The sequence below is a fragment of the Galeopterus variegatus genome, unplaced genomic scaffold (genome assembly GCF_000696425.1).
Source record: "Galeopterus variegatus unplaced genomic scaffold, G_variegatus-3.0.2 Scaffold3510, whole genome shotgun sequence".
Classification (NCBI taxonomy): Eukaryota; Metazoa; Chordata; class Mammalia; order Dermoptera; family Cynocephalidae; genus Galeopterus; species Galeopterus variegatus.
In genome coordinates, this window is record NW_007729621.1 from 68,573 (window position 1) to 79,304 (window position 10,732).

Here is a 10,732-nt window from a genome sequence, read left to right on the forward strand (position 1 = left end):
AAAGGGCCATACCACACTGAGGTTCTCTCCTTTTAGTCTTGTATTTTAATACTTATCTTCTCTTTGCCTTTCTTTCTCATATGTCATTCCTGTTGTCAACCCGTGTCATCCTTTTCTCTTTCACTCACGTGCACAAATTTAGACACATTCTTACCCTTTTACATTTTTTAAAAACATACTCCAACTTTATTCTGCAACTTTCTGCTTACCATCTGCCTATGCCAAGTTTCTTAGCCTTGAACTTGGGCTCAACCTTGATATAGAACCTTCACTGTAAAGCCTGTAGTCAAGCATGTATGTGCCCAAGCTCCTCCATGTACAGTGACAATAGAACAGTGGCCATTTCCTGACTCACTAGTGACCATATAGTGAATCAGCAAGCCCCCATGGCAATTTAGATCCTAATTATCTGGTTTTTATCACGGGTTAGGACAAGTATGAGGATGCAAAATTCTTTGACTAATTATTTCTGAACTACCAGGTCACTATAGTTCTCATTTTAGGAGGAGGGAGATTGAAGACATCTGGAATTACTAAATTATTTCATCATGATCAAATAGTGTTATTTTTAGACAGTTGTAATTATGAGGAGAAGAGGTTTATGTGAAAAGAAACAAAGCAACAGTAAGTCAGGCGAGGCGAGTTGTGATTAGGTTTTGTTTGTTTTGTTTTAACATAATTTTTTGGTTTGGTTTTAGGAGTCCATTTATCCCCAGGTGAATTTCATAAAGAAGTAGAAAAGTTTTTATCTCAGGCAAATCAAGAACAAAGTGATACTATTCTACTGGATTGCAGAAACTTCTATGAAAGCAAAATAGTAAGTAAAAACCAGAATTGAGTTCAGTGAAATGGTAGGTACCCTGCTTCCTACCGTGTGGCGTATTTCCCAAGGGGATGCTGTGTGTACCCACCTGTGACCACATGGATCTTCTCCCAGTACTAGCAGCTTTGGAGAGAACCCAAGCCCTTGAACTCAGGATATGGTGAGAAAGCTAAGAAAATATGAATTAAAGGTGTCTTGGCACATGATGCACTTTTTTGGCTTCTGTGAGCCTACCCTTGACATGTGTCATGGAGAGAACCCAAGCCCTTGAACTCAGGATATGGTGAGAAAGCTAAGAAAATATGAATTGAAGGTGTCTTGGCACATGATGCACTTTTTTGGCTTCTGTGAGCCTACCCTTGACATGTGTCAAGGATTTTGTAAAATTGGCTTTGGGCAGCTTCCTCAGTTCCCCTGAGGACTCTGTGGGAAGGTGACCCACAGCCGACCAGCCTTGTTTTTAAGTTCTAGATCTTGAAGTTGAAAGGTCAGAATTCGGGATGAGAACAGCAAATGGCAAGTGCTTCTTTGTCAAGGTGGGGGTAGTTTGACACAGCAAGATCCTTCATTCCTACCAAGTGTGTTTTTCTGATAATTTACCTTTTGCTGCTCCTACGTTTAGGGACGATTCCAGAGCTGCTTAGCCCCAGATATCAGGAAATTCAGTTATTTCCCTAGCTACGTTGACAAAAATCTGGAACTTTTCAGAGGGAAGAGGGTGCTGATGTACTGCACTGGGGGCATCCGTTGTGAGCGGGGTTCAGCCTACCTCAAAGCCAAGGTGAGTCACCACCCTTGGGGCACTGCAGACATGGAGGTCATGGTTTAACCAAAGACCATGCGGAGCTTTTCAATGTCCCTCCCATTCCCTTTCTCACCCCCAGCCAAAGTTGAGCAAACTCTGCTCAACTCCCCAATGCCACCAGCTTGTATGATTCTAGCATAGAGTTTTTAAGTACAAAATCTGAGGTTCTTAAATCTCAAGATGTGAAAACCACTCAACAGTCTTAGAGAGTCATCAAGTACAAAATGGAAAGATTAGTTAACATCTCCCTTTTCCTAATCCTCTTGCTTGATCCTGAGAAGAGCAAGTTTAGTAACATTATATGTCCCAACAGGTGTCTTCCTATATTTAGGGGGCAGCAAAAATAGTTGGGCTTCCCAGGAGCTGGAGGGCGAAGGCCCTGACTGCTGTCATCGCCCATCCCCCTAGTGGGCGAGGTCTGGCCAGTTGGTTCCTTGGCTCCACGGTCAGCAGTTCCTCAGCATCCTGCAGGGGGAACCAGGAGCCCCTGACTGATAGCAGAGGTGGTGAATCCTCCACCTCAGCACTCCTCGTCACACACCACCCCTCTGTGGAGCTTCTTACAGGTGTCTGCCTGTCTCTTCAGATTTCCTGTTATTTTTCCACACCTAGGGAGTGTGCAAGGAAGTGTTCCAGCTCAAGGGTGGCATTCACAAGTACCTGGAAGAGTTTCCTGATGGTTTTTACAAAGGGAAGCTGTTTGTTTTTGATGAGCGTTATTCCCTGTCCTACAACAGTCACGTGGTATCAGGTAGGTCAGCACAGGTCCAGAACCTGAACTGAAATCAGGCACATTATCAGTTCACCATTCTAGAAAAACTACACAGGGAAGGCAGGCCAGTACTAATTACCAGAAGAATAAACGGGAAAGAAGTATGTCGTACCACCATTTTCCTGGCAATTGGAGATAAAGACAGCAGTGGAGCTGACAGAACCCTGGACTAGGAACCAGGAGGCCTGTGCTGGGATCCTGGCTTCATCATTTACTACCTGGGCAAGTCCTTTAAAATGGGGATAATTTCACCTGCCCTCCCTACCTGCCAAGAGTTGAACTAATAGGCTAAATCAGGGGTCTTAACCTGGAATAAGTATATAGAATTCAGGGGTTCTGTGAATTTGGATGGGAAGATAATTATCTTTGTTTTCAGTAACTCTCACTAAAATGAAACATTTTCTTCAATTATGAATGTGGGCAACAAGCCAGTTGTATTAGATGTACCTGTGACTTTGTCTTCATTAGAATTTACAATACTTTTTTATCATGGTATAGTTGCTACAGATATCTCAAAATAGCATTTATACTCATCACTGCTTCAAAATGGAAATAGTTATTAGGTCCACCACTAAGTCTTGTTATTTAATGTGTTAATAAATAGCACATATCTTACTGCGAGGTACTTCAGAAAGTTCATGGAAAAAAAGAATTGAAAGATAACATGAATCTTTTCAAGAACTTTTTGGAAGTACCCTTGTAAATTACAAATAAGTAGGAGTGGATCTGAGAATTTACAGAGGAAATATCGGCAGGACTTACTGGGTACCCACAGTGAGTGTGAAGGAGAGAAGGCCCAAAGGTAGGTTTAATAAATAAGCAAGATAAGGGAGGGTTGATAAATAAGCAAGGTAAGATTTGAGAGAGAGTGGTGTTATCAGAGGTAACAGAAAGTCAGCAGAGAAAGATAGGCTGAGAAAGAAGATAATGTGAGTTTTAGAAGTCAGATGGTCGACTACCCTAGCAACAGCAGGGAGATGGGACGTGGACTGTAGAAGTTGTAGGGTAGTCTGTATTCAGGCATGTTGTACCCCCTGGAGAAAAGAATGATCTAAGGGGAAAAGACCATTTAACAAGGGGTGGTTGGCCAGCTTCGGAAATGAAAGAAGCTTTTCATTTGTTTCAGCTAATGAGAGAGAAACATCACTTCCTGTTTTCTAGATGGGAAAAAGAAAAATGGATCAGTGAATTCTGGAATCAGAAAGACAGTTTGCAGAAGCAAACCTCCCTCTGGGGGAGGGGGGCATTTTTGTTGTTGTTGGAAGATAGGAGACTTACTATTTAGAATCCTTTCCCAGGCGCAACAGGATATATTAGATTGTGGTGAGCTAAGAGTTATATTTAGGAACTGGAGAAGTGGGTGCATGTGTGCAGGTGCACGCATGTTTATAACAAGGGCTTTTCTTTCTTCCCCAGAATGTTCATACTGTGGAGCCCAGTGGGACCAGTATAAACTCTGCTCAACTTCCCAATGCCGCCAGCTTGTTTTGACCTGTGCTGCTTGTCAAGGAAAAGGATTCACAGCCTGTTGTGCCACATGTCAAGACAAAGGGAACAGGCAGTCTTCAGGACTTACTCAGGACAGCTTTAAAGAGGAATGCGAGTGTACAGCTCGACGGCCACGCATTCCTAGGGAATTCTCATGGCATGCGCGACACCCTGTGAGGCCAGGGCCCAATGTTGGTGAGGGTGGGCCAGTGCTTGTGTGAGTGGCGCCTTCAGCATTTCCCCAAGCTTTCACAAAGTAGGTTTGGGGAGACCATGTATAGGAGAATGTCAAGGCTGCAGAAACAGAGCAATGGAGAACGTTAGTGCTGGCCAGTGACACTGTGGCAAACTGGTCACCATATTAGCCACTTACATTTCACAGGGGGAGGGAGAGGGAGTTGGGCGTTGACCTCTTACCTGAAACATTCTGATTCAGAAGATGCTATAGCAAGAAAAAAGGTGAGCTGTATGGGATCCCAAAGCTGCTAAGAGATAGAGCCTTGAGCCTGGTGACCGTGTCATGCCCTTTCTCTGCCATGCAGCAGGACCATTAGTAGTCATTGCTGTTGTCAGCAAAAATGTGAAAGCTATGGCCTTGGGAGCAGACTCCTAAACCAGGCCACTTAGGTCATCTGCCATCTACCCCTACCTCTGTATCCTCTCTGACAGCCTGAAGGGATCTGCAAACTATGGCCTTTTGGCTCACCTCCTGCTTTTGTGAATAAGGGAGCAGACTCCTAAACCAGGCCACTTAGGTCATCTGCCATCTACCCCTACCTCTGTATCCTCTCTTGACAGCCTGAAGGGATCTGCAAACTATGGCCTTTTGGCTCACCTCCTGCTTTTGTGAATAAAGTTTATTGGAACAGCCACACCCATTCCTGATCTATGGCAGACTTGAGTAGTTATGACAGAGACTATATGGCCTGCAAAGTCTAAAGTTTTCCAACCCTGGTCTAGACCAACAGCTTGTCTGATACTGTCTGGCCCTTTACAGAAAAGTTTTCCAACCCTGGTCTAGACCAACAGCTTGTCTGATGGAGATGGCCTTAAAGCTGTGGCTTACCTTCAGTTTTTATTGATTTAGTTTCTGTGAAAAATTTTCCCCCAATGTCCCTGTTACCCCAGTATCCACTATCTTAGCTCTTAAGTGTTCTCTTTGAGAAGTTCTGATAAGCTTGATACACTGATATTTGAGCAGCAGTTTTTAGATCAGGACTTGTGATACGAGACACAATCTTAGAAAGGTCATTCAGCACTGCCTTGATGGCAGCCCAGCCTTCTTGCCAGTGTGCTGGGCACATGTCCCTGTCACATAGGTCTTAAGAAAGACATACGCTGCCATACATAGACCAACAGATTTAATATTATGTTGCAGTTTCCAGTGATGCAGAATTCAGCTGCAGTTGTGTTTCAAGGAGAAGCCGAGTGGGGATGGCCGTCCCTGCAGCATGGTGCCGCTCCTGGGTCCATTTGCAGCCTCAGTAGACACTCTTCCATAGTGGTGAGGCCTTGGCCCCACCTCTAGTTACCCTGTACTGTCCATGGCATTACAGTTCAGTGTGCAGGACTTTTCCTTTTTCATCAGTTAGCCTCTCTGCTCAGTGCTCTGCAGCTCAGTCTGTGCTCATCAGCTCTTTGGCCTAAGAGTTGCTGAATCACTAACTCCCCAAAGCAACAAACAAAAACACTAGTTTAACTGGCACTGTGGTGTATCAAAGGCACAAGGGCATTATGGCTTAACATTTTCACTGGATCCCGAGATGCACATGATGTTTAAAAGGGGTCAGGCAGAAATAGCAAAAAAACATTTTCAGAATAAGCATCTTGGGTGGGATGGTTTGGCCAGAATTTCCTGATTCTTTAATATCTGGAGTTTCTTCACCATTGCCCATTAGATGCTTAATCTATAGATATGAGATCAGTGGTGATTTGTCTAATAGTGAAGAGACAGGTAGTTGAAGTCTGTAAGCCTGGTCATGCTGAAAACCATAGCCATAATGGACTGAAAATTAATCCTCTAGTGTTTTGCCTCACATAAGCCATTTGCCCACTGTGCAGTATAGAAACGTGTTTTCAAGTATGTGGCCACAGGTTTTCACATCTATCAAAAAGTTGGCATTCAATAAGGAAAAACTTCTTTCTGACTCCAGTATTAAATTGTAAATAAATCCCAAATGTTCATAAAGAACACTCAGGGATATGTTTGTTGCCTGGGATTGGTAAGGAAAGAGTGGTTTTTGAAACTTGAAATTTTACCACTGCTTGTTCTGTCATTTCCTCATATTCAGCAAAAGGAATCTCATGTTCTTTGATTCCTGGCAGAGCTCTGTGGCTTCAATCTTTTTTAATTTAGAGGGGAAAATTCTGTTCTTGATCCAGTAATCAATTTGGCAACTTTAATCTTGAGATTCTTGAAATTTAAAGGAGGGTTAATAAAGAATGATACCTGTTCTATTTGCTAAATAGCTAAGATCAAATTTTTAATAAAGTATTTCAGAGTACTTCTAAACCATGTGGAAGAGTGTGCTGTTTATGTTACACATGTTAAATATACCTGAAACACCACACAGCAAGGCCACTGAAACTGGACTCCTGGGGTTAAGTCACTGTTAACTATAATGTCTTCAGTAAGATCTACTGATTTGAGGGCTTCTTAGTTTTTAAATAATAACCAGACTGAACTTCTGTGACTAAAGAAAAACTTCACATTAACCATATTTTATAAAATTCTCAACTACAACCACTAGGTAAACTAAAATCTTAGTGCATGAAGAACTGAACCACGAAAGGGTTTTGTGCCGGCATGTTTCCTTCTGATATCCACTGCAGAGCACAGGTTGTCAGTAGAACACGTCCAGTTCAAGGGCATGGTCTTCACCTCCACACACTAGACACCACTCCGGCACTTGGGAATGATGGGCCCAGTCAAGTCTGCAAGCCTCCTCTTCCTCACTGGAAAGGAATGGAGATAAGATATAAGCTGGTTGTCCCTGTAGGCCAGGAACCACCACTGTCACTCGGAAAGCACTGTGAAGCTTCGCTAATTGTTTTGTTAGCAAAGTCTGAAGTCTGTTTTTTTTTTTTGTCTTTTTCCGTGTCCGGCAACGGATCGCAACCCTCAGTGTCGCCCCCATACCGGACCGGGACCAGCAACGGGACTGCAACCCTCGGCGTCGCTCCCGCGCCTCGCTCAGCCAGTGAGCGGGAACCGGTCTGTATGTGGGATCCGAACCTTCAGGCGGGAGCGCCGCCGTGCTTCCCAAGCGGCGCACTATCCAGTGCGCCACTGGGCCGGCCCGAAGTCTGTTGTTTTTAAAGGACAGTTATGTGTGAATTGTCCAACAGCCCTCCTTTGTCAGTGTTCATTGATGAGGGTCTGGGGCAGCACAGATTCATTCTTAAATTTCCTCTAAGTGGTTGACCGCAGTCCCACTTGGCTCAACTCAACTTTCTCCTTTGCCTACAGAGGCCCCACAGTTGGGGCCAGTTCAGAGTTGTCACTTAGTTATGAGACTAGTGTCTTCACCTGGTGGAAACATTTCCTCCAGTTCTTTCTGGGCTCCTGGACTGCTTTGTGTCTATGTTTTTACACCCTGAAGATTACCCTGCAGTATCTGCGTCCCCTATGTTTAACCTCAACATTTTCCAGGCAAGACTCAACACTGTTCACATGACAAAGTAGTTAAATGCCATAAAGAGGAAAGCCCAAGGCAGGAGGTTGTAGGCTGGAGACATTAGCTCAGAGGATGACTGGGGATGGGGGGAGCAACAGGAGAGGGGTCCCTTTGTTGTAACAAGGGAGAGTTTTGAAATGAATTACTGTGCCTGCAGATGAATCCCAAGCAGCAAGCTAGATCAACTCCAAGAAGATAAAGAAGTCTGTAGAACCAGTAGGTGGCAGTCAAGGGGCCTGCTGATGTAGCAGAGACAGGAAGCTAGTGCTGAGGGAAAAAAAGTGTGTACGATGTCTTGCAGTGCTGAGATGGTAGACCTGCGGCCACCAGATAGATGCATACGAACTGCCACAAGAACCGAATCAGCTTGTGCATGACGCCGGGCATATAAAGCAGACCCATACGGGGCGTATTATTCAAGTTGTGGCTGGAAGCTGGGGGAAGCTCTCAGGAGCACACAGGTTGCCCAGTTTGAGGCCTAGAGTTCAGGTTGTGCCTGAGCCCCTACCCACCTCATCCCATTTACCTCAGGTCAAAAGGATGATTAATGTAAATCAGAGTGAGCACTCTTCCTGGACAGAAGACAGTATGTCCAACACAATTCCTAGAGATGATCAGAACATCCACAGCTTGGGGGTTGATATGGGAGAACAAAAGCCAAAACTCAAAAACCAGAAGAGATTTGCCCAAAGTGACCACAGAGTTTACATGGACCGCACTTTAAGCATCTCCATGTCAGCTGTACAAGCATGTCCGGCAGGGCAGGCCTCATTACACACCTCTTTCACACTCCACGTCTCATTGGAGCCCCTCCAACACTTCTGGAATGTTCATGTTACCATTCCTGTTTTATGGATGAGGAAAGTACGGCAGGGAGGGTACGTTTTTTGCTTAAAGCTAGTACCAGACAGAACCAAGGCTTGTGGCTCATCTTGAGCCTCAGTCCAGGGCCTCCTGCAGTACAATTTGGCCTATGGAGTCTATGTAGTACGGTTTACATGTCCATACCTCATCTGATTCTCACAGGGAGGGTTAGCCCTTTTTCTCTGGAGAAGAAAAGAGAGCCATAGTCGCCGAGAAATAGAGCCAGGACTGAAACCCATGTCCCTAGCCCATGACTGAGGGTACAGAAAGGGACGCCATGGTTATTTTTTCCCATTCCTTGCCCTCAGTGTGGACACTGCCTGGATCTGCGTGCACAGCTCCCCTTCGTGCTGGCTTTTACAGTGACTGTATGGGCAGACGGGAAGGCACCCATTTACTCAGGGTTTTTTTTTTTTTTTTTTTTTTCATTTTAATGATGAAGGAAATGAGGCCATGAGAGGGGAAGTAGCTTGCCCCAAGTTATGGTGAATAAGTGAAAGACTGGGAGTAGAAGCCAGGTCTCCCAATATCCTCCTTCAATTCAGTCTGACTTTTACTTTCTTTAAACTCCTTGTTGCTTGTCATTGTAACAGTTGAGGACTTTTTTACTGTCAGAGCCAGAAAGGATCTCATGTCATCTGGACCAGCCTCCATCTGCTGCTCGAACTTTCTCTACCACTTCTTGCCAAGCTTGAACACCTCCATCATGTCTTTGGGAAGCACTTTCTATTCATTTAAATATTCCACAGCATTTACTGAGTGCTATTATGTGCCAAGCACAGAATCCGATATAAAGATACAGCATAACAGAGGACCAAGATATACAATGTTTGATAAAATATTACAGGTACCCTAGCAGATCTCTATGGGGTATGGAAGGCATAATGAATGAAGTGGTTAGATGTTCCCAGGATGGATAGGGAATGGGTCAGCTAAATCTTAAACAATGGAAGGGTAAAGGATAGGAAAAGCAGGGGGCATTGGGAGTAATGGCCCTCTGAAGGCAAGCTTTTCCTGGGTCACTTGGGGGCATTCAAGCTACCCGAAATGGGTGGTACTAACACAGCAGGAAGATGAATTGTCAGGGGGTGTCAGGAGTGGGGTCTGCCAGGACCTCATCAGGAGAGGACCTCTTGATAGGGCCGTGTTTTGAGATGGAGAGCACAGGCTCTGGAGTTAGACTGTCTGTGGTGCCCTCTGACTGAGGGTAACCTCACCTACTCTTCCAGAACTCTGCTTCCTTATTGTCAAGTGGAGAGAGTAACAGCACCTGTCTCACCTGGCTGTGGGGAGGATTACATGAGTGAGATGGGAAGTGTTCAGAGCAGGGTCTGCCACATAGCAAGTGCCAGGTATCAGCTACTGTTGTTAGTTATTAAGAGACTTGGAAGCCAAGGGTCCTAAGCAGAGGAGCAGCAAGACGCAAGATAAGCTTTGGGATGAGTGCTGCTGTGAGGTGCCTGCCCTGGAGGAGTTGGAGGAGGCCAGGTGACTGTGATGAGGGCTCAACATGGACACTGGGATTGGCGAGGCAGTGACTGGCTAGTGTGGGGGGAGCAGCAACTGGGGAGAGGCCCAGGTTTCTGGCTTGGATGGCAGTGAGAAAAATAGCACCCTTTCTTAAGATAGTTTTGGGGGAATATGATGAAATTGACTTGGGGATTCAGCAATCCCACTGCTGGGCATTTACCTAAAAGATTTGAAATCAATTTGTCAAAGAGGTGTCTGCACTCCCATGTTCATTGCAGCATTGTTCTCAATAGCCAAGATGTGCAATGAACCAGTGTCCATCAACAGATGAATGGATAAAGAAAATGTGTGATCCCACTTCTGAAATCAAAAACAATTGAACTCATAGAAGCGGAGAGTAGAATGGTGGTTACAGAGGCTGCAAGTGGGGGTGAGGAATGGGTAGATGATGGTTAAAAGGTATAAAATCTCAACTGGACAGGAGGAGTACTTTTTGCTTTTTAGATCTATTGGACAGCATGGTGAAGATAGTTAATAACAGCGTATGTACATATCAAATTCCTAAGAAAGTAAGTTTTAAATGTTTTCACCACGAAAAAATATTTGACATAATAGATATGTTAACTAGCTTTATTTAATTATTCCACATTGTATCCATAAATTATAACATCACTTTGTACCTCATAAAAATAATTATAAATTGTCAACTTAGTATAAAATTAAAAAATTGATTTGGGGTATGCTGTGTCTGGGGTGCTTATTAGAAGGGATTTCCTTGAGAATAGGTTAAAGAGCGACTGTTCCAGGAAGGGATTTTTTTTTTTTTTTTTTTT

General features: G+C 44.4%; 2 protein-coding genes across 2 annotated transcripts in view; one reads left to right on the forward strand and one right to left on the reverse strand.

Moving 5' to 3' along the window:
- The window catches only part of TSTD2 (thiosulfate sulfurtransferase (rhodanese)-like domain containing 2), a 21,921-nt gene extending 17,327 nt beyond the window's left edge, over window positions 1-4,594 (forward strand). Inside the window, exons 6-9 of the mRNA XM_008585285.1 lie at window positions 699-817; window positions 1,446-1,604; window positions 2,241-2,379; window positions 3,817-4,594. Of these exons, the coding sequence (XP_008583507.1) occupies window positions 699-817; window positions 1,446-1,604; window positions 2,241-2,379; window positions 3,817-4,109 (710 nt within the window). The 3' untranslated portion in view covers window positions 4,110-4,594. The remainder of the gene's footprint in view (window positions 1-698; window positions 818-1,445; window positions 1,605-2,240; window positions 2,380-3,816) is intronic.
- Window positions 4,595-5,234: 640 nt separating this feature from the next.
- The window catches only part of TMOD1 (tropomodulin 1), an 86,803-nt gene continuing 81,305 nt past the window's right edge, over window positions 5,235-10,732 (reverse strand). The window contains exon 10 of the mRNA XM_008585283.1: window positions 5,235-6,843. Within this exon, the coding sequence (XP_008583505.1) occupies window positions 6,779-6,843 (65 nt within the window). The 3' untranslated portion in view covers window positions 5,235-6,778. The remainder of the gene's footprint in view (window positions 6,844-10,732) is intronic.